We start from the raw sequence: 24,250 nt of genomic DNA on the forward strand, positions 1-24,250 counted from the left end.
TTAGAGTATGCTTATGCAAATGTCCCGAATTCCCATCTCAGGGTCCATCGACCTGTCCCCCCTCTTGAAGATGTCTCAGTGCCGCTCTGTGGTTTTGATCCACGCAGCAGCAGACCCAGCTAGGTCTGAATAGGGAAGCAGCGCATCCTCTGACATGATGTGGGTGTGCACATGCCTCACCAGCCTCTGCCTAAAGGCATGGAAGTGAAGGAGGGATCGCAACAGTTTTTTTAACATGCTCCCCACAGGAATGTTGGTACAGAATCCAGTGATCTGATTTTCACTATGAAAGGAGTGGCTAGGCCAGGCAGCACACATGTAGGGTCAGTGGGTTCGGAAACACTCCCAAGTGTAAGCACTATTTGGGGGGGGGGGGGGGGGGGGGGGGGAGAGTGAAGGGCGAGGGGGGGTGGGGAAGAGCAGGCAATCAGACCACTTATAAAATGCGGCCCTAGGCTAGCTGCCCATTAGTACCCAAGCACTAGTTTCTTTAAAATTATGAAGAGAGCCGATTCATTTAAATGCTCAGCCATGAAATAACTTTTAAGAACTGGTTATTAACATTTCTGTATAAAAAATTACCACTGATGCAGGAAGACTGCATCCTATATCCATGTTTTACTCTTTGTAATCTCTATTCTGAAAGATGACAAACTAAGACATGCGTTGAAACAATTGTGTTAAAAACGCAAGTGATACACTTGAAAAGCTGCTTGTTGTTCAAAATGAGTTTTTCCTCAGGAGCAGGAATATTACATTTCAGTTTTCAGTAATTTAAAGGGACAATGCAACCAACACTGACGCTTGCTTATTGTAACAATATAAACCGTAATACTGTTGGCTTGAATCCATTAATGAATTAATCTTTGTCAGAAGAGTGTCTATAAAGAAGGTTCTTAAAAGACCCTAAAGACATTATAGCACTGATGGTTTACCATTATGTGGTATAGCAAAGTTTTACTCAACCAGTTCTAAAAGCAGACATATGGAGTCCATTAAACCCCTCTCTTTTTTGTGGTGTAATTCTGAATGGCTGTATTATGCTACTTATTTAAAATATGGATTGTAACTTCCACCACCAATTAATAAGAGTTCTACACATTGCATGCAATTTATAAGATGCACAAACTTTGTCATCAGCACCTAAAACTGAAACAATGTCAAGAACTGTATTTCAGCTAACTGTAACAAATAGAAGATTAATATGATGAGAGCCAAATAGCACTGACACTAATTAAGTCAGGGACACACAATTTAGCTGCTGTTAAAGTCAAAGAAGAGGTGCTTCTCCTGAAAATCTCCTGATATTTTGAATAGTTTGCTTTGTTTTTTTTTTTTTAAACGTACACATCGCAATCCTCTATCACACACATAACCATACTCAACCACAATACTCCCAAATAAGGAATTTACATTTAATTTTATAAATGAATATTTTTAAAAAGAATCCCACACATGAAACTATTGAACTCGGCTGATCTCCCTCCCATAATAAAAACTGCCTTCTTCACTGTTCCTTCCTCTTGGTGCTACATTCTGCTCTTACCCCAGCATCATCTTTTCCCACCTTCCTTTCTTTACTACACTCTTTTGGACTTCCTGATTAAAGCAATTAGGCATCAGTCTTACACATGGCTCCTGAATTCAGTGGAGTTCAGTATGAGCCTAGAAAACCCCTTGCATATACCTTACTTCAACATCAGGGCTACAATAAAAGATCCCAAGAGGCAAGGATCAGGGTGCACACTCAAGGATCAAGTGACTATCTTCTCACAAAGCATCCTATCCAAACAACAAACAGCAAGGAAGTAAAGCTTAGGAGATATTTAGAGAAGTATATCTGCATTGCACTTGCACGTGTACTTATGCATATATGGATATGTATGTGAAGTCAAAACCTTCACAGCAGAGACTAACTAAAAAGAAAGCAACACAGGACAGCTTGTTTATCTTTACTTGGCCTTCTATCACTGGGAAATGCAGTTAAAATGCAAAACCCACCAGGTTTAGTAAATTTCTCAAGTAGTTAAGAAGAAAGATTTTCAAAGATACAAATAAGAGTAAAGGAACTAAGTCCCTTGTCTTACTGAAAACTTTAAATTTTCAAATCCACATGACACCATGTTCAATTTAAAATAATAACACCTAGCACTAAAAAGCATGAGCTTTTGCTACGAGATCTAAGGGAATCTGATAGTCCACAAATACAATATCTCACTCATATGCTGGCCACTAGAAGTAGATACATTGAAGAAAATGGGAGGGAAGAAAGGACATTGCATTTAAGACTCTTCTCACATGCCAGTCTTCAGCCTGTGAAGTATTACAAGGCCACGAAGATGAAGATGTGTGAGGTTCTTTGTTGAGCAGACCTGTGTCACACTGAGCCCATCACTGGCTTGGTTCAGCTCAGGAGGAGACCAAGATGAGATGAACATATGCTGGAAGATGTTGGCAGGTAATACTTACCAGAGCCTGTTAAATATTACAAACAAAGCTGAAGCCAGACTTAGGTGAATGTAAGGTTCCTAGCTAAATGCTTAATCAAGCAGATACCATCACTTGCAACTTTACAGTGACACTATCACAGCTTTTTCCTTCCTATTTTGGCCTCATTGGCTTTATTCTGAATGGGAAAGGGAAAAGTCATCTCCACGTGAACCCAAGAAAGGACCCTCCTTTGAAAACCAGCTCTTAAACTTTCTCTCCTTTCTGTAGTTATAAAACCTTGAATACTTCATATAGCAATCATATAACCAAGAATTAACAATAAAATATAATACACAGCAAATGTTCTCAGATGAGTCACTCTACTCTTTATATTCTGGATTTGTTGGCTTGTTTGCCAAGCAATCATCAGCTAATTACTGGGCTAACTATAGAACATCAAAATTGTTACATCTGCTCAGACATGGCTATTGAGGGGAAAAAAAAAAAAAAGATTTCTCATTTTATATTTCAGTTAAAATTAAAGTTAAAACATAATGATAGTTTTCAAGAGATCTCATTACTACTTTGCTTCAGCTAGTCACAATTTTTCACATAAATATGTCCTTTATGTTTTTAAGAGGAGTGCACAACTATATTATCTATCCACCACAACCCTACCTTCAGGCTACTCTGCCAGGTCTTGTAATACATTTGAGTAGATTCAATTCAATTGGTTCCTCAATTCAATATCTGGAAAATTCCAATAGACTGGGTAACATTACAAAAACAGAGGCGATCTTTCTACAGAACATAGGGTGCAATTTTTTCATTGCTTCTGCATCCCACACACACAAAGTGAGCAAGGAGTGATAGCAAATGCTACTGCAGAAGAGTTTACAGGTCTTTCAACCAATATGAAAGCCAACGCAGTGGGCAAGACAGAGTTGCGACAGAGTTGCGCACTGTACAATGCCTTGGGATTCACAATGCACAGTTCATAGCAAGGACAGCTGTATCCAGGAGTGTTTCTGGAGCGTCCTCCACTGCATTAGCAAGCTGTTAAAATCATCATTGTACCAACACAAAAATGCATCTCTCCCTACTGACAGTTCTTCAAATGGCAAAGTACTTGCCAAAAAAGGACTGGCTTTTGTTCAAAGAAAACTCTGCAACATGGACAACAGGCAGCCAAGCTGCAACAGCAGCTTTAAAAAAAGCAGTAAAAAAAAAGAAAAAAAATCTAAACAACTTTTTCTGAGGGATCTTGTCTTTTTTTTTTTTTAAGGAATTGCAAGAGGAATGTCTACTACTGTTACAGATACAGGTACCACTGCTGGTAGACATTAAGTTTCCAATTATTTGTTATAACACAGCTGAGAGTGATTACAATTTACATATGACTGCTAGGAGTCCGGTGCACATTATGTGGGCCATCAGGTCCTGCAGCCTAAACACAATTCTTGATTTAATGGATAAACGATTTTTGCTAAACCACTTCAAATAGAGGAATGTTTTCTGAATCTGTGCACAGGCTGTTAGTATATTTCCGTGAAATCTCATTCTAAAGAGATCACAACACACTTTGTCAGACCTAGTAAAAACTGCACCCCAAAATCCCATACCAATGAATTAGATACTGTTTTCTATGGCTGCTTGTAAGCTTCTACGCTGATGTCTTGTTTGGCAATTATTTTTCTTTTTACTAAATGATACTTTCATAGAAAGTTGTCTGCTTTTCATGAAAAAGGTTGGGGTTTTTTTGCTCCTATTTCTCTGCTTAACCTCCCCTACCACTGGAAAACACTTTTTTTTTCCTCCACCAAATACACTGGTTCCTTTGCTCATTTTTCCAAATTAGCATCTCTGTGCTGTGGAAGCATAGTGATCTTGGTCCTAAAGGAAAACTATAAGGCTTAAGAAAGGGACAAAGTAAGGCTACAAATTCTCTTTCACTGCATCTTTTACTGCTCAGTTGCTGGTGTCCCGGAACTTGACTTGTTCTTACAAATGCCATTATTGAATGATCTGGAATTTCTGCTGTGCTGTCTTGCAAGAAAAGAAAGAAAGTAATATGGCAGCAGACTAATGTAATACCAGAATTTTGCAGCATTATAAGTAATTAATTAAGCATCAATTAGGTAGTCCCCAAAAAATGCCTCCTTTTTCATCTATAAAGGAACTGTCCTTTCACTAATGCAAGTGTATTGAAAGTCTGTCTATCCTGGAAGCCAATGCACTGCAATGCCTTCAGGATGAACTCCATGGGAAAGAAAGGGAAACTTTATAAAAAACATGATAGCTTTCAATATAAACAATGTGAAACTCTGCAGTACACAGTGGGTCCATTTCTGGAATTACAGACTTCAAAAAGTTTTGAAATATCACATATAATGAAGGCCCTTAATCAATATTCTGCTTCAAAAATTCCAGGCAAAAGTCTGGCACCTTGACAGTGCTAATACCAATCCAAGAGGAAAATATTGCATAGGAAAATTAAAACTCTATTCAAAGGCCTTCAAGCTTCCTTTCCCCTTGCATGGTCCTCATGGATAAGCTACAGATAAGTTACACAGGCTGTTCACCAGAGTATATTTTCCAGTTTGGAGCCCAGTGTTTGGAGGTCCATTTTTCCCACTGAATAACACCAACTAATTCACTGAACCTGTGGCCACTGAGACCATTATGATCATCACTTCTAAGATTCTTGTAGGACATGCTATGGTATCAATAGGAATTTATTCTTTCCTACTTCTTAAGTGATCTGAGTAACTCTCAGATTAAACTTGGGAAGGAAAACCAGTCCCAGATTAAAAGATCATGGTAAAATAGAAGAGCTTGGATTTACTGCTTCATTGACTAGAATTATTTTATTATAATTATTCCCAATGTAAAAATGTAACCATTCTCATAATTGAGAAGTCTTTTTCTTCTGTAAGACTTACTGAAGAACTCTTCACATATTCTTTAAGTTGTCTTATTTCTGGATCCAATGAAGAATACTGAGTTGAAGGTAATAAAGCCACTGGCCCTATCTATTTAAGTTATGTCCAGCAAGATGTGATAGGCATCAACGTATAATGTCAAACAGTTGAAATTTCTTAAGGCATTTTGCTCTTAACCCCAAAATAAACCAATAGCAGATGAGCCTTGTCAACAATTTGCTAGTTGCTTAGTACACTCTGACTACCATGTTCTAGAATGCACACTATATATCTGGTTAGTATTAAAGTGCGTAATGAAGAACATATTTACATCCTGTATTTTTCCAATCTTATTCACTATATTACAGGATTAATGGGCCTACAGTTCATGTCAGGAGCCAAATTGTTCTAATAAAATATGAAGCATTTATCTACTGAGAGGCTGGAAAGGGCATAGTTTGTTTATTGCCAAGTCTGAAACAATGCTAACAAGACTATGTTACTAAATCTCATTCATGCACAGAAGATTTCACATGCTAAGACTATGCTGAGTAAATAAAATTCAGAAACCTAAAGGAAATACTATTCTCTTATTTTTATTGAGCATTAGTAGCAAGCTTGGCTCTGTCCTGGAAACAGCCTGTTTTCCAACTCACCTCAGCTACTTCTAAGGTACCTAACGCCTCATTATAATATACATAAGACATGGAAAGCACCAGGCAAATAAGCAAAGGAACACAGTCCTACCAGAACCCAGGAAAAAATCACTGGATAAGCAAAGTTTGTTGACAGCCATATCCAACTGTCACAGCATTGTACCTGGCACTTGTGAACCAATGGTGATATTCTCATTCTGCTGAAATCAACAGAAGATGTGCCATTAATTTCATAAGGCCAGAATTGTCCCTATATCTTTGACTTAAAGAACCTACAAAGCCGTTTAAACAAATAACAGTACACTGCTCTGAAGTCCAAGTATGAGCTTTTGACCATCATGCTGTTCATGGAGAAAGCTTGCAAAGAACTTATTGGATAAAGGCACTAGAAGTGGAAAATAATGAATGCTAAAGAACAGGTCTTCCAAGTTATACATATCAGAACAAAAAAAGGTATGTAGCAGAATATAACCAGAAACAGGAAACTAGATAGCAGAAATTAATTTATTTCATCTAAGAGATGTGGAGAGTCTTCACTGTTATAGTGCTGTTACAGGTCTATGCCAGGAGCCAATGTGTAGTCCCATTTTCCAGATGAAGAAAGATGGGGACGGGAGGTGGACTGAACAAATCACCAAGGTCACACAGGCTGAAAGTTAGGAAATGTAAACATTTCTTCTGTATCCTGAGACAGCTCCTTAACATTGTAGTCCTCCTGTTCTAAATCTTCAGTAAAACTGAACATAATTGAGAGAGCTTTTAAAAAAATTCAAATTATGAAATTTTAAAAGACTTCAAAACTTCCTACAAAGTTTTCTTCCAAAACAAAAATGAACCAAAAAAATAATTTTCAATAAATACAGGGGGGGTTGGAGGCTGGGAGACAGGAAGAAGGTGATACTTCCAATAAATATGGAAGTTTCAGCAACAAGCTCAGAGAGAAAATGAAGATTTTGCAGACAAGAAAGAAGAGCTTATAGAAACTTGGGAAAACCATGAAAGAAGAATAAAAGCTAAAAATTATGCTAAAACTGCACATGAGCAAAGCCATCTAGTTAGAAATGGGGAAGGTAGAAGAGCAGAATAGGTGTCTTTGCACATAGTGGAGAAACACCAGATTGGAAAATTATAACTCTGGAAATATGCATATATTACCACATATGAATGTATCTGAGTTACAGAAAGATGTATGGAAAAGACAACTCAAACTCTCACTGTTTCCACACTACACAAATATACACTTAGCTGCAGGATGTCACTGTAATTCAATCCAACAGCACTGTGCATTACATCCTGCATGTACTTAGCACATTCAAAACATCCACCAAACCTTCTGTCATCCTCCCTGTTGTCAGCCCAAGGCAGAGTTTGAGACATCAAACAATGATGATGGACCAGACTTAGAATCTTGAACTAGAACAGATGGAGCTCATTTGCTGTTCAGATATGTATAGCTTTATCTCCTCATCTTGCAGGAATACCATTAAAAAAACAAAATTAAATGAAGTAGCTCCTGTATTTCAGATCCACTTAAATCACAGCAGGCTGGGTCTCATCCAGAAAGAATGACACTTAATGGCTATAGGGCTTTTTTTAATCCAAATCAGAATTCCCTCATAAAGATGATTAAAAAAATAAAAATATATTAAGCTTACCTGTGCATTCTGGGTGCTTAGCGTTCAGCACATTCCAAGCAGAAATTAAAATTAGTATTTGGCAAGGGGGTACTGAATTTCTTTGGTTATTCTGAGGAAATGCAAATACAGTCTTAAAAACAGGCAAGTCATGTTTATAAACAACTAAAAGCCACTTGGCTCACATGACAGAGTTTGTAATGCGAATAAGGGACTCGAGAATTAAAGACAAGACACTGGCAACTCTCAGGAGGTAAAGACAAATATGCTATATAAACATTTTTTTATTCTTAATATTAGATATACATTTCTTAATTTTGAGAATGCCTTAAATGTTTAAAGCTACGCTTCCATTTTCAGATAAGTTACAGTAAAAGTCAGTAGGTATTCAGCTAAGTATCTCTAAATGCAGGCCTCAAACATCTTAATTTCAGAGCCCAAGTCTGAGGTGCCTCAAGCCTCTCATCATTTTCAAAATCTGATCATATAATTATCTTATTCTACTATAAAATAAAACATAATCTGTTTTTTATGAATATATAAATTGTTCTTACAGGATTTTGTCAGCCTACTGCAAATGCCTACTTGAATATGAAGAGCTCCATCCCTTGTATCTGAAAGTTAATAAAATATGTCAAGATAAAACCCCATTTAAATACTTTTTTGGACACATATCTTGTCATTAAAAAACCAGCAATAATTTCCACATGCTGCAGAGCAGAGATGCAGAGTCACACGGGTTTTGCTATCTCATCTCTGGGAGACATGAGAACGCAGAAGACTTCACATCAGATAAAGCCAACGCTTTCTAAATCTCTTAGATCATTGCCATGGATGCAATGGTCTACATGCAGGTGTTTGCTCAGTCAATAAATTTGGGGGCAGGAAACTCATTATTATCCTCCATAATAACCATATACATGCCTAGAGGTCAACATTCTAGGACCTCTTAGCCATGAAAATCACTGGTACAGTTTAAACTGCACTGTGGTAAAACACTACCCTCTGCACCAGAGGAACTGAGGCACAGAAGTGAAATAAAAACTTGCAGTTCCTGTTTAAGCTGTGAATGCTCAACATTTGTTTAAGAAAATAAAGAAACAAAAAAAACCAATTTTGCAGACACACATGCAAAAATCCATTATGGGGGTGGTGGGGTAGAAGAATCTGGTTTTAAACAGACTGACCAGCTCTGTTGGTAAGAGAACCAGGCACCTCGGATTCAAATTTCATGCTCTCACCACTAAACCACAATCCCTGCAGAGCATTTAAGTAAAGCTGTAAAATGGAACATCAAACAGCAAATGCAAGGCTCTAGGATGTACTTGAATACTATCAAGAGCATTCAGCTAATCAGATTTCTCCTTGGCTAAACAAATGTAAACAAAAGAGAAATTATTCCATACAGTAGAATATCATGCAGATCTCTACACGGTTACTACAAGGAGAGAAGAGATAGTGTCTCTGTTACAAACTAAGCATGAATGACAAAAATCAAGAAACAAATTAACACCGTAACAAGCAGTGATGAAAATAAGTCAACTATGTTTGTGGCTAAACAAAATGGTTAATGCTTAGTCACAATTTCATAGGTTAGCAGCGTGAGATGTAAATGCAAAAGAAGGATAACACTAAAAAGTTCTGACACTAAATAACTTTAGTCCAAGTCCCTTGAGACATATGCTGGTCCTCCACAGCACCGCATTTTGTTGTGTGCTTTTTCTCATTGCTTATCTGCCAGGCTTCACTGTGACTTGAAGTATTTTTAAGAAGAAAGATCACGCCCAGAAAGGCACATGCTATGCTGAACCTCACAAAAATCTAGAGTCAATTACCATTTTCTGTAGAAACAGAAACTTTGTAATGAAAATTTTACATGGAAATTGCTCGTTCCAGCAGTGGTCAATAATGCTTTAAAGAAAGGTATAAGAAACCTCTTGTTGGTAAAGGCAAACTCATCTCCACACTAAGGGTACTCCCACTCTGTAATACTCAAGTCTAAACCTAGAAGCATAAGATGAATTAGTTCCTCTGAAAAATTCTAATCTTAATAAGAATTTTTTTTTTTATTTCTATATAAAAGTATTTCCTACTCCACCCTGCAATGGTCAAATCTCAGATTTAGCAGGAATGGCTATAGTGGCCTGCTGTGGTAAACATCCACAGTCACATGAAGTGGGTGCAAGCAATCTTTTCATTTTATTCTATTTCTATCCCAATTCATAGCGGGGTCAAGTAAAAAAAAAAAATCACTTATGGCTTGTTTTTTCAGAGGTGCTAAGCATCTCCAATCCTTATTCTATTTTACCTTATTTTACCTTATGGAGGAACTCAGGCCTTTATAACCCCGGGATTCAGTTTCTACACCTGTAAGAGATACCTCTCTGAAGTGAGGGGTGCATGGGAAAGTGTCCTGAGCACTCCAAAACACAATCACAAAACAGAAGAATAAGTGATTTTCAAAGACACCATCATAGTACACATGTTATTAAGAATACGAGGCCACGGGGTTCACTAACCCCACATAATCAGAAAACAAAGACCACGGTGGATGAAGTACCATTGCTACTAACCACTCCACTGGGTCTTCTCCTGGATTTTGAAGTGTCAATTCACTTTTTTTTTTTTTTTGAAGCTGTCCATATCTGAGGATATGAACTACACGTGTAGCTGTTTATCAGCTAGAGTGTGTACACTGAGCTCCCAGCGAGGATAAAAGCAAAAGAACATAGATGAAAAAAATGTTAAGGCTTTAGTAATTAGAAAAAGCCAGCTGCAGCTAATAAGGAGAAGGAATGTTAAACTGGGATTTTTTTTTAAAAAAAAAAAAAAACAACTTTACTGCAGCTGAGACACAGAAGCCAAGTAAATTACTGGACTCTCTCACTGTATGACTGCTGGTAGAAAACTGTGCATGGAAAAACTACTGCAGCTGATCTTGTAGGAACACAAGCCCTAAATGGAGGTCTTCCTTCAGGTCAAGCTTTGGCAAATTCTAATCCTTCTCAGGTGACATTACTTGTATTCAACCACATCCAGTTGATCTCTTCAAATATTTTCCTTCCTCTCCTCCTTAAGCCTTCCAGAGTGTGTTTAAGTAGCACACACTAATGTTATTTTACCCAATGAGCCTCATATTACACCAGGCTCAATATGAAGTAGTTTCACTTAGCGGCTGCTTGGAAAGCTATTAAGAGAAAACAATATGAAACCAAGTCTGTCTTCAGATTCAGGTTTAATAGTCACATTTCAACCCTTTTCCAAAAGCTGAAAAAACCCTCCATATTGATGCCACTGCTAATGTTACAATAACTGAAATAAGAGTTGGAAGCAGCAAGACTTTTTCCAGGAGTCTGATGGAAAGAACTGGAAGTAATGAAAAAGAGTTTGAGTTCTCAAATACAGCATTAGCAAAGCGAACTACAACTCTTAAAAACCAGCAGTGCCTCACTTTCAGTCTTTCTGTAGGTTCTGACAGTAATATTGTGTGAGACAACAATATACCTGAGCAAGCACCACTTCAGAAATACACACTGTATCCGAGTCAGACTGACAGTACCCCCAGATTTACAACAAAATCAGCAAGACCAGAGTTAGATCTAGTATCTTAATCATTACATTCACAATGCCCTTTTTGATATTTGTAAATATTTGGAAAGGAAAAAAATGGCGGACCAAGGAACTCGTATGAATCAAAATTAGCATGATACAGAATGTTAATTTATGATAACATTAAATGGCTCACATCACCCAGACAAACTTATAGTTTTTCACCTTCCCTCTGATTTTGCCTCTTACCTTTCATTTCCGCTGTGCATCACCAGCTTGTTTTGCATGGAAGTGTGCATAGGAGGGAGAGGGGAAGTAAGAGGTGGAGCAGGTGCTATTTCAAGACTTCGAGACTGGGAGTCTTGTTGAGGGGAAGTGATAGAGCTGGGAAGCCCTGTGTCACTGCTAATACCAGGAAGCTCCTCTGGGTTGATCCCAGTACTCCAACAAAGTTAGGGTGACTGCAACTGCACGTGATTCAGTCACATATCCCAAGAATTCCTAGAGGGAATGGACTCTCCATGTTTCCCTTCCATGGCTGACTATTACTAAAACCAAGTAGGCACAAGCTAGATACCTAATACATTGCAAAACCACCTTTCACAGAATGGTTGAGGTTGGAAGGGACCTCTGGAGGTCATCTGGTCCAATCACCCTGTTCAAGCAGGGCCACTTCCAGCTGGGTGGCCACCAGCATATATTGATGCATGTGGTTATTCTTTCCCAGGTGCAGGACTTCGCACTTGTTGAACTTCATGTGGTTCCTGTTGATTTCTCCAGCCTGTTGAGGTCCCCCTGGATGGGGGTAATTTCCAGAATACTGCCGGCACAACATGAAAATAGGAAGACATTTTTAGCAGAAGAACAGACAATATCCTCTTCTTGTACCCAAAGTTGAGCAAAACTAGATTCCCTTAGACACAATATAGAAGTCTCTCTATTGGGTTGCAGAGATTATGTGAAAGAAATGGATAACAGGAAAGTTGTTGACCTTCTTGCTGAGAGAGATACAGATAAGGCTGAACTCTGCTATCTGAAAGGGAGGAAATACTTTTTTTTTTTGTGCTGGTACCTGCCCTCAATGCTGAGAAGCAACACAATCCAGAGAACATGGACAAGTCTGAGAATCAAAACTGGGGATCAGACACCCAACTTTGTCCCAAACCATTAATCACAAGCTTATTCTGCCACCTCCTCTTCCTCTCCTACCCTGCGTCAGTTTTGCTTACTTGAACCCTTCAAAAGAAGCATGTATTTTTACTACTACACGTCTGTACAGCAGTAGAGATACACACTGTGTAGCACTAAGTGGCCTACAGGTTCTATTCACCTAAATATAAGATTTTGCAGAAGATTTGCTTCTCAATTTCACAACACACAAATTGCATCAAAGCAGTTTTCTCCTTCTACAACAATCTGTATTAAAAAACCATGAACAAAACACAGTCAACTTGAATCAAAGGAAGCTTTATAGAAAAAAATAGTTACTTTAAACACTACAAAAACTTTGGGGGTTTTTCTTATTTTACTCTCCAATTACAGCCACAAACATTTCCTAAAACTCCATTCTCAAAAAAACCTTTGAAGACCCGGTACAAGTTCAACAAAATCTGAGACTGACTAAAAAAGTTACGATAAGCACTTTTAATTCTGCAGTTTCATTAGCTAAAAAGAGAAACCATGACCCACTGTCTTCTCAGCATCAGGGAAGCTGTTGCACTCCAGCATACTGCAGCAGTGCTGTAAGAAATACAGCTGGAAGCCAAAGCACCTGTCAAGAAGCACCATTTCAGCTAGATGCCTCCATTATTAACTCCCATACTGCCATAATATTAACATTTCACACTGGAACACTGCTTAGCACTTACATAAAACAGGGATTTGTTTTCTATTACCATACATTATTAACCAAGTTTTAACTTGGTTAACATTATTAACCAAGTATTAACCAAGTTTTACACGTGGAAAGACTAACAATGAAAGCAATCCCTCTGACTTCCTGAGCATACCCTCTTACCAGCAAGGCAGACTTTCCAGCACCAAACTACATCAGGTAGACAACACAGACACAAAACAGGCGATCTGCCCATGTGCAATCAGTATTTTCTGAACATCTTAAAAATCACCAAGAGAGACGCTTGCAGGCCAGGTATATTTTTGATGGCCCAGGCAAGGAGCCTAAGTTGAAGAACTGTCCTGTCATCAGTTGTTGCCACAGGAGTAGATCACAACAGCAAAGGCACACAACTGCCCTACTCCAAAAGGCACTGTCCCTCATATATCCCTCAGAAAGTCAACTTTCCTCACAAATGACCATTCAACAAAGTAGGGAAGAGAAGATTCACCATTTTGGAGATGACAGAGCAAATGCAGAGGTAAAACCACCTCCTGAGAATGCTCCTGATAAAAACATTAAAGCATGTAATTCCATGAGGACAGATCAATATGCAAACCCTCTATAACATGCTCCCTGGCTTTAGGTCACTTGCAAGAGTGAAGCATCTTAGATCAGAAGCCATTTGTAAGTATTTTGCTATGACTGGCAACAGCTTTAAACTAAAAACAAGTAGGTGCTGTGTTGTGCTGTGAACACAACCTAACGTACCTTGGGTGCATTACAGTGATCCTTCTGAGTTACAGTGACTTTTGCCGAGTCAAAACTGAATCCATGTCCATCACGTTACTAGCATGTATTGTGAAAAAGAGACCTAAACCAGGTCTGAACTAGCTGTAATGAAAGGCCAAAGAACATTTCAGCTAGTGGGGGGAAATCCAGGACAGATGCTGCTCTGGCGACCTTAATTCAGAGGTTATTGTTTAAGTAGGGCCGGCACTACAGGACCTCACCTCAGCTGGGATCCTTAAGTACTATCTCCATATAGATAAAGTGAAAGATGATGAAACTTTAATTCCCATTCCAAAGAGTCTTAGCTACATGCTTGTCAGTGGAATCACTAGGTAAGTCAGTAGGTTTATAATGAAAACATATCTACCAACATTTTTTGTAGTAATTCAAGTAAGAAGCAAGAGCAACTCAGTAACACCTATCTTTGCTAAGCATAGTTGCTGTTTTAATGGTTTCCAACTTGCCCAACAAGTTTTAGTATGGACGTGCTGGGTGTTGTCAGCACTGCTATACATGTGCAGATTAATCTGTGCATGCACAACAGCCATTTGTCTGATGTGGCTAGTTCGGGGGTTTTTTTGGTATTTCAAAGGTGGCAACCATACGGCTAAAAAGACCATACACTAGTGCAGAGCATATATTTGTGGGTAACATATTTCAGCCAGGATTTCAACTCAAAAAAGAAAACAGTGTGTCTGGATCAGGAAGTTTACATTTTGCCGCATCACTGCAATTCTCTGACACAAACACTGTTGTCCCTTTGCAGTGTAAATCAGTACAAGTTTTTCCCAGTATATAAAAAGGCATAGACATTGTCTTCATTGCTGCATATGGTCTACTTGGGAGTTTGTGTTCATGCAACTGCCCAGTGATTAAAAAAAAGCACCAATTCAGGCAGTATCTAAAAGCCAACATCACAAACACTATTTATCTTTTAGATCCCTTCCTCCATCTCACTACATCTATGTTTGAGTCAGTTTTTCATCAAGATGGAGAAAATCTTGACAATTCAAAAAAATAGACAAGAGTTTCTGCAAGGTAAATTTAAGACTCTCAACCCCTAAACCATATGCTCTAGATTATTTTTAGATTTACATTTTTAAAATCCTAGAGAGCAAAAATTACTTTTTAAAAACAGAAGATCTTACTAGAAGGATCTTCATAGTATTTTGCACCTATGTTAACCACACATGAGATTTGCTCTTACCCTCTTCAAATAATGTTCATAATTCACTTAGAAGTGTTTATTTTGAAATGTAATTACACAATGCATGTCTTTTCTAAACATTACTTGTAATTACTTACACTTTCCTTGTTACAGTCATACAAGCATCCCATTAAAACAACAACAAAAAGGAATGAGAGCAGATAGCATAAATTCCATTCCCTTACAAAATGACAAAGTCTTCCAGATACATCAAATACTTGGCTCTACTGAAATTCAAATTTCAAAAAGAAATACATAACTGATTATTTACTGGATGCCAAGATTTGTTATCAAAAGATGTTTCTCCTATTACAGTGAAACAGAGAGCATGAACATTTTTTTCACTGCTCACCACATCTTGGCAGATGGGGTCTTAAAAACCTCCCCTTGCTTTGCAATCACATAATAAAGGTACCTAGAATACCAGTTGCTTCTCTGCTTTCCCTTAAAAAAAGCCAAACCTCTTTCTGCCCCATACTACAATTTTATTCCTTATTTTTATGTTCTTTCACTCTTCACAGTTTGTACATAGGATCATAGAATCATTTAGATTGGAAAAGACCCTTACAATCATTGAGTCCAACCACAAACCTAACACTGCCAAATCCACCACTAAACCAAGTCCCTAAGCACCACATCTACACGTCTTTTAAATACCTCCAGGGATGGGGACTTAACCACCTCTCTGGGCAGCCTCTTCCACTGCTTGACAACCCTTTCCATGAAGATATTTTTTCCTAATATCCAATCTAAACCTCCCCTGGCACAAATTGAGGATGTTTCCTCTCGTCCTATCGCTTGTTACTTAGGAGAAGAGACCAACACCCACCTCACTACAACCTCCTTTCAGGTAGTTGTAGAGAGCGATAAGGTCTCCCCTCAGCCTCCTCTTCTCCAGGCTAAACAACCCCAGTTCCCTCAGCCGCTCCTCATAAGGCCTGTGCTCCAGACCCTTCACCAGCTTTGTTGCCCTTCTCTGAACACGCTCCAGCACCTCAATGTCTTTCTTGTAGGGAGGGGCCCAAAACTGGACACAGTATTCCAGGTGCGGCCTCACCAGTGCCGAGTACAGGGGCACAATCACCTCCCTGCTCCTGCTGGCCACACTATTCCTGATACAAGCCAGGATGCTGTTGGCCTTCTTGGCCACCTGGGCACACTGTTGGCTCATGTTCAGCCAGCTGTCAACCACCATCATCAGGTCCTTTTTGGCCAGGCAGCTTTCTAGCCGCTCTTCCCCAAGCCTGTAGCGTTGCATGGGGTTGTTGTGACCCAAGTGCAGGACCTAGCACTCTGCCTTATTAAGCACATTCAAGTCCACAAACAAGACGGAAGGCCAGGAAATTTAATCACCAGTCTTTCACACCTAAAAAGAAATTTGAAGCGACAACTTCACATTTAAGCAATAAGTAATTGCATCAAAATAGAGTAAGATTAAAGCATAGAACATATATTCCCTGGAGTGCTGCATTCAAGAGTATTTAAGTACAAACACAAGGATAAGGTGATGTGTCCTGTACACATCCAGAAAATGCTAGCACTTGCTCCATGGACCACAGTTTGACAGATAATGGTCAGAGATGTGCATAGCTTCGAAATCAAGGTGCTAAGATAGAGCAATTCCAAAGTAAAGACATACAATTAAGGTCTCAAACCCTTGTAGTCTCAGAAGATCTACAGAGGAAAGTATTGTGCTACTCCATTTTAGATGAGTTACAGTCGTCTCATCTCCATTCCGTGCTCAGAACACCGGCTTTCACATCAATTAAGTATTTTGAAATGGGATTATGTACAAACACCAATTTCTTGTAATTCTTCCTTCCTGTCCCCCACCGCCACTGCAGAAACTGTATTGGAAAGGTGACATTAATTAGAGTGTCTGTCAGACTCATTCTTTCACTCTTGCCTCTCCAGTGTTTGACACTGTGTTGCACCATCATCTGCCTTTTTGAGGCATACACTGGAGAGACCACCACCCTGATCCTTTTCAACTTAATTTCTCCTCAGAGTTTTGAAAAAGTATTAGTGAAAATGGACAGGGTGGTTCATCTCATGAATGCAAGAGCTGGAACAGCCAGATGTAGAGAGGATAAAGTGTGGCAGCTAGGTTTCAAGTCATGCTCACAACTTACCTTACTGCCCACAGATATATGAAGTTCAACAAGTACAACAGTAAACACGGGTCAGTAAGTGGCCTTTATGTATGGAGCTGGCTGGACAAAGCCATCGTGTAGACAGGAGAAACAGGTGTATGACCCAAACTCTGCACCTGCCTGATGATGCTCAGAAGCAAGATCCACTTGACACTTCACTTCCTAAGATGTATTAGTCAGAATATGAGTATCAAAAAGTCATACCACAAGCTTATTCCACACCCTACACCAAAAATTACTTGGTAAGAGATTTAACAGGCTTTAAACCCAGCACTACTGCCCCAAAAAGCGATAGATCTACTCTGCATGCACAAAGTGACTTTGTAGCACCCGACTGATGCTTTCCAAAGCACTGCACCTGCTAAACAAGTACTACAAAGACAATGAGTATACAAACCATGGCCACACCTAATTTTGGTGTCTAAAGCAGCCCATGATGAAAGGATCAAGCTGCTACATTTGTGCATCATCAACAGCCAACATGTATGAAGTCATGCTTTCCACTAAGAAAAGGATTAGCAAATACTTGGAGCCTAGACAAATGCAAAAGGTTCTCCAACTGTGCCTGAACAAAACTTTGAGGTGAAGAGAGGGCATGCCTGAGGAATTTAATTTAGTATTAAAAAATACCTGAAGATAAATAAATCTCTAATACAAGAGAAAGTATAAATTTCAGGGACCGTATCTGTCAACTTTAACAGAGCTACACCAAAACGTAATTTTAATAAAAGTCCAGAAGATTGGATGTGGTGGATTCCTTCTCATTTGGAATTGATTTCAGCTTACTTCAGGGGCTAACAATGAAGATGGGTATATCTGAACTACACTTCGATTATAGATAGATGTAATCAAGTCATCTTATTTAATATTTATTGAGTTTGGGGTATGCTTTATGTGATCAAAGGCAGGCATCTACTGTAGGATGGAGTTAATTGTACCAACAGCTTCATGGACTGTACCAACTAGCACTACAGAGCATCAACTATAAAAGCCAATGCAGACATTCATGTTACAGATAATTACATGTAGTCACATGAATCCCGCCCCTGGCATTTTTAATCAAGGATGCATTTCTGGAAAGGGATGTTATGGTCAGCTATGACCTTCTGAGTTTGATGTACAGTGCACTGGGAAAAGCTGGCAACCTGTGATGATCTGCAGGTTTGACTAGACAGTCCCCACTAATCTATGGTTAGTTAAGGCTTTTTAGCCAGATGATCAGAAATGAAATGCAGACCTCCATGGGGTAGTCAGACTCTTGGCAGAAGCAGCAAGAGAAAGAAAAAAGATAATCAAAAAAACAGCTTACAGAAAGGCCATTGTTTATTTCTTTATGCCTTGAATTTTGATAATGACCAACTTTTCCACTTTCTAGCTTTTAAATAATGTCATATTTTTCATTAAAAGCAAGTTATGTAAAACACCATGCTAACATACTTTATCATAGTAATGCTGGCCTGTATACTGTAAATTATACACTGAAGTGAAAAACTGCATTCTTGCTGTTATCATCATAGCTTCCCTATATTAATATACAACCTCACTTTTGGCATTTGTCATGCATTTTGACCTGCTCTAGTAACAGGTTTCAGCCAGGCTTTGAAAAACATACATCCCACCCCCTTCGCCAGAAAAGGGAAAACATAAAATTAAGCCAAGTTTATCAAGCAGACGAATGTAAGTTCTTCATCACAGCGTAAATCATCTTGCAGGTTTTACTACAAAAGCATAAGCATAGACTTCAAGGTCCGACCAGACACACCCATCTACCCCAGTATCCTAACCCCAAGCAACCTGTAATGGAAGCTAAGGGATGGATACAGGAAAGGGAAAGCAGACATAGAGCAATGCTATACTAGCATAGGCTCCCCATTTTCAGTTTCCACCATAAAGGGCCTTGAGACACCTAAGGGTGTCAGGTGCATATGGCTCGCTGCAGGGTACCCTGCCTGGCCTCTGGTTGTTCAAGAAGGTCACGTGCATGCCAGGCCCCAAGGATATCTTTTAAATATCACAAGCAGCACTAGAAACCTTCTTTGGGCAGCTGAATCAAGCACCTAAACTTAGGTGTCTGTTTTCATGCTGAATCCTGCTCTTGGCATTTTTAGTATCTCTTCTGCAAATTTTCATGCTCCACTTGAGCATCGATTATCCTCAGTAACACTGCACCATTAGCTAGTTCGGTATTCAGTCATTCATTCACACAGAAGTTTTGACTTCTGTTGGCATTTTAGTTTAAGAAACTTCCTCAGACTCACAAGATAACAGAGCATAAGTAGCCAGAAAAGTTTAAAAGTTTTGACTTTTCAATGGTTACAGTGTCAGGATATTCTTACTACTGTAATAATGATGTGTATATAAAGGATGTTTAATAACTAACTATCCTAAGTAGTAAGGGGCTGAGGAACAGAAGCTACCCTCCAAAGCTTTACCACTGATCACATGTACCTGGGAAATTACTCCAGAAAGTGTTAACACGTCTCAGTTCTTTTACAAATTCTGCCACAAGCATTTAATGTAACACCTGAGGAAAGCAAGTATTTCAAAGTACAGCTTCCTCGTAAGATTTTAAGTCTTAACCCACAGCCAAAGAGTTAACTGTCCTCCAGATGTGTAACATTGGTCTCACCAACTCCAGAGAGCCTTTCTCTACTGCAGTTAAGTCTTTCCATCAATGCAGGCACTGCTGTTACATTGACTTTTTTTCCTCAGGGAATTTTGTTAGCATCTAATTTTTGATGGTTGTTTACAATGAACCCTATATTCTTTTCTGTCAATACTTTTGCAGAATACCATCACTCCCCCCAGTAAGCCACCCTGACAGTCTTCATTTCTATATACTCCCATTTTGGTTTGTGGTACTTTTTGGGAATGTTTTTATCATGTCTCAAAGACAAGGGGAAAAACCACTGGTCTTTCATGTGCCCTGTGATATTCAGTGAAATGCTAAGACATGAAGCTGCTCAGCTTATAGAATAGAATCATAGAATCGTTTAGGTCAGAAAAAGACCTTTAAGATCATCCAGTCCAACCATTAACCTACACTACCAAGTCTACTCTAAGCCAATCAAGGGTAGACTAGACTAAACCATGTCCCAAAGTGCCACATCTACCCAGTTTTTGAACACTTCCAGGGATGGTGACTCCACCACCTCTCTGGGCAGCCTGTTCCAATTCTTGACCACCCCTTCCGTAAAGAGATTTTTCCTAGTTTCCAACCTAAACCTCCCCTGGCGCAGCTTAAGCCCATATACTGGGCTGCTAAAGAGAAATCTAAAGAAAAGATAAAAATTTTCATTGAAATTGTCATGGTTTAACCTGGCAGGCAGCTAAACACCACACAGCCATTCACTCACTCCCCCCAGTAGGATGGGGGAGAGAAACAGAAAAATGGTAAGACTTGTGGGTTGAGATAAAGACAATTTAATAGGACAGAAAAGGAAGGGAAAATAATAATAATGAAAAAAGAATATACAAAATAAGTGATGCACAATGCAATTGCTCACCACCTGCTGACTGATGCCCAGCCAGTTCCCGACCAGCAGCCCCACCTCCCAGGCGAACCCCACCAGTTTTTGTTCAGCATGATGTCATACGGTATGGAATAGCCCTTTGGCCAGTTTGGGTCAGCTGTCCTGGCTGTCCCCCTCCCAGCTTCTTGTGCACCCCTATCCTCCTTGCTGGCAGCGCAGTATGAGCAGCTGAAGAGCCCTAGACTTTGTGTAAGCACTGCTCAGCAACAACTAAAACATCAGTGTGTTATCAACGTTATTCTCATCCTAAATCCAAAACACAGCACTATGCCAGCTTCTGGGAAGAAAATTAACTCTACGCCAGCCAAAAACAGGACAGAAGTGAATAAGCAAGTAGGTATCCAAGAGAAATGAAAAATCAAGTTATAGAATTAAACAAGAAAGGGAAAGGAGGTGCTTTGATATGAGGCTAAGCCAGCTGTGAGATTACACCACTGACCTTTAAGCTATGTAACCCTTAAATATGTTTCAGAATAGCTTCTGAAGGCAAGGCAAGTAATCGTAATTACCTGCTCAGGACAGAGACTTCCAAAGGGAGAATTTGCTGGGGTGTTTCAAGGGAAGCAAGGTTCTGCTCTGAGCCAGCTAGGCAAGCAATGTTCTAATGAGCTGCAAAAGTAACTAAGAGCAGCAGTGGAATTAGCAGAATCTGTTGATAATAATGCATTTACTGAATAATTTTTAATAAAGTGACATTGACTAAGAAAACACAAATCAATACCAAGTAGGAACCACATTCTAAACTTTAATTTTTCATTCCGCTGCTACTGCAGTGTTGCACACCTTGGTTTGGGAAAGGGTTGAAAGTGGAAGGGGAAATGAAGAAATCTGGGAACGTCCCCCCAAGTTTACTAAACTCTTGTTTACTAGAGTATTCTACATCAGCTAGAAATCCACGCTAACTCCAACACAGGCATATATACTTAAAGTTTACTGTGCATTTAGCTGCTTTTAAAAAAAATCATCTACACATGATATTTGCCCATAATTCCAGACTGAATGCAATTGATTTCTACTGCACAGGAGACTTAATCTATGCCAAAAATTTTATTTCATTAAGAAAATGATATTATGGAGCATCTGAGATCATGTAACAGACAAAACAGAATGCCAGAGAAATTTTAACTGCCAGTACCCCACAGTGAAGGCCTGATTATTTGCAGATGGGATATGGAAAAATTGTGAAATTATTGGAATTTTGAGTCCTGTACGAAAGCATTACTTCAGACTGCACGTGTCATGACAAATGTCTATTATAATTTGAATACATTCTTAGATTTTGCTTTCAGTGTTTAGAACTGGCTACGCTTACTTCTTTAGACTTATTAACTGAAAAAGACTGCATTCTTCAAAGAGCAAAACAAAACCCTTAGGTGATAGCACAAAACAGTGCCAGTAAGTCAACTGTCAATACTGATGTTATTTATCCAATAACTAAACTAAAAACTAATTTAAATCAATCTCCTTTGGAAAAGCCAACTGTTCAACAAGCACAACAATTGGTCTCAGATCAATCAGTGAACATGAGACCAATTAAAACCAGCTTAAGTTTTTGCAGGAGGACAATTCACACAACTTGAGTTGGATGCCTATTCATTTCAGTACTCCCACAATGCAATCCTTAAGCCTTGTTGTAAAGCAGAAATACCACTATCACCCTCCACTGTCTAGCCAGCACTCTAAGTAGTTCCACATTTAATTAAAGACACAGTATACCCTTTGTTAGCACAGATAGTCTGGTCACTTTAAAGGACTGCTATCGTTTTAGCCACACACACAAAAATTAAATTCTGGAAACCATCTGTTGAAAAACCACCAAAATTAAATTGCTTTACAATTTTATTTGTACCTACTCTGAAGGTGACATACGCATGAAAGTGCAAACTATTTTCCTTTCACAGTTTTATTACTGTTTGTACCGGCTTAACGCTGGAGATGTTAGCTACCTCCCCTTCCAAATAACTGCAGTAAAAGTGCAATTCTTTCAGAAACACAGATATCTCAGCAGCTGAGCCACCTGATTTTCAGCTAACTTTAGAAATGGGGAAGCGAGATACGGCCAAGAACGTAATAGGAAAAGGGACAGCAAAATAAATCAGAATATGTGGATAATTAAGAAAAAAAAAAAGTTATACTGAAGGTGTGCCCCCTCCCAAGCAAAAAAAAAAAAAGAAAAAAAAAAAGAAAGAAAAAGAAAAATCCCCCAGGCAACCCTGACAGCCGAGGAAGAGCTGCAGTAACCTTCGCGTCCACATGGGTGCTGTACTGGCACATTTCACCGCTCCGACTCCTCAACTCCGGTAATTCCAGCACTAGCATCTTCGGGAAACAGATTGGACCCTAACGCACCGTTTCTCTCTTTTTCCCCCTCAACGGGATCCGCAGGCTTTGAGCAAGCGTTGCCGGCTCAGAAGTGCCCCCGGTCGCTCCGCCGCCGCGGGCTGAGCCGGCCGAGCCCCGCGGGAGCGGCACGGCGGGGCCGGGGCGCCCGGGGGGTGCAAGGGGAGAAGCCGCCTCCCTGCCTGGCAAACACGGCCGCGCCCGGGAGGCGGCCGCAAAGGCCGCCCCACGCACACGCCAGCCGCAGCGGCACGGGCTGACAGCGAAGCGCCGGCTGCTGCAAGCTGCCTCTCGAGGTGCGACGGCGAAATGGGCGACCTGCGCTGCTCGCTGCGGCCCGGGGGGCGGGGGGCGGCTGCCGGCAGCGCCCTGCCCGCGGCGGGCAGCCCCCAGCGAGACCCCCGGGGGAGGAGGGCACGGCCGCGGCGGGGGGCCCCGCACCTCCCGCTCGACGGCCCCGGCCGCGGCGGCCCCAGGCGGGGTTGCGGAGCAGCCGCGCCGCTCCGGCCGGTCCTTTTCGGCCCGGAGCTCACGTCCACGCCGCTCCTCCCGCTCCCGGCCCGGCCTCCCCAGCAGGAGGGCGCCGGGCAGCCCCGCGGAGGGGGGCTCCGCGCCGGCACGGCCCCGCGCCCCCAGGCTCGCCGCCGCCGGGGCGGCTCAGCTGCCGGAGAGCCCCGCTTCCCCGGCGGGGAGGGGACGGGCACGCAGTCCCCGGGCAGCCCCCCGCCCGCCCCGCAAGCACTCCCGCTGGCCGCCCCGGGCGGGCGCCCCCGCTCACCTCTCTTGCTGCGTCTCCAGCGGCCGGCTTGGCAGTGGCCGTAATCCATACAGTTCAGGATGATCAAGGCAAAGGAGAAGAGGCGAAACTGCATCCTGGGCCGCTGGGGGGGGCAGCCTCCGAGGGGTGGCGGGGGCCGGCGGCGTGCGGGGCTGCGAGCGGCGCCGGGCGAGGCGGGGGCCGGCGGAGCGCCGCGGGGCAGCGGCTGCCGCGGGGAGCGGCAGGGGCTCACACGCCTCCCGCTGCCCTTCTCGGGCGCCGCCAACTCGGAGCCGCTTCCAGCATCTCCCCTGCGCCGCAGGGAGAGGAGCGGGGGAAAGCCTGGCTCCTGCCTTCCCGGCTCTCCCCGAGAAAGAAACCGAGGAAGAGCCAAGGCGCGGGTGGGGAGCCACAGAGCAGAGCCACCGAGAGCCCCAACTCTTT

General features: G+C 41.0%; 1 protein-coding gene across 1 annotated transcript in view; it reads right to left on the reverse strand.

Moving 5' to 3' along the window:
- The window catches only part of RSPO2 (R-spondin 2), a 109,151-nt gene extending 85,230 nt beyond the window's left edge, over positions 1-23,921 (reverse strand). Inside the window, exon 1 of the mRNA XM_075704747.1 lies at positions 23,828-23,921. Within this exon, the coding sequence (XP_075560862.1) occupies positions 23,828-23,921 (94 nt within the window). The remainder of the gene's footprint in view (positions 1-23,827) is intronic.
- Between the last annotated feature and the right edge of the window lie 329 nt (positions 23,922-24,250).

The sequence above is a fragment of the Pelecanus crispus genome, chromosome 2, assembly GCF_030463565.1.
Source record: "Pelecanus crispus isolate bPelCri1 chromosome 2, bPelCri1.pri, whole genome shotgun sequence".
In the NCBI taxonomy this organism is placed as follows: domain Eukaryota; kingdom Metazoa; phylum Chordata; class Aves; order Pelecaniformes; family Pelecanidae; genus Pelecanus; species Pelecanus crispus.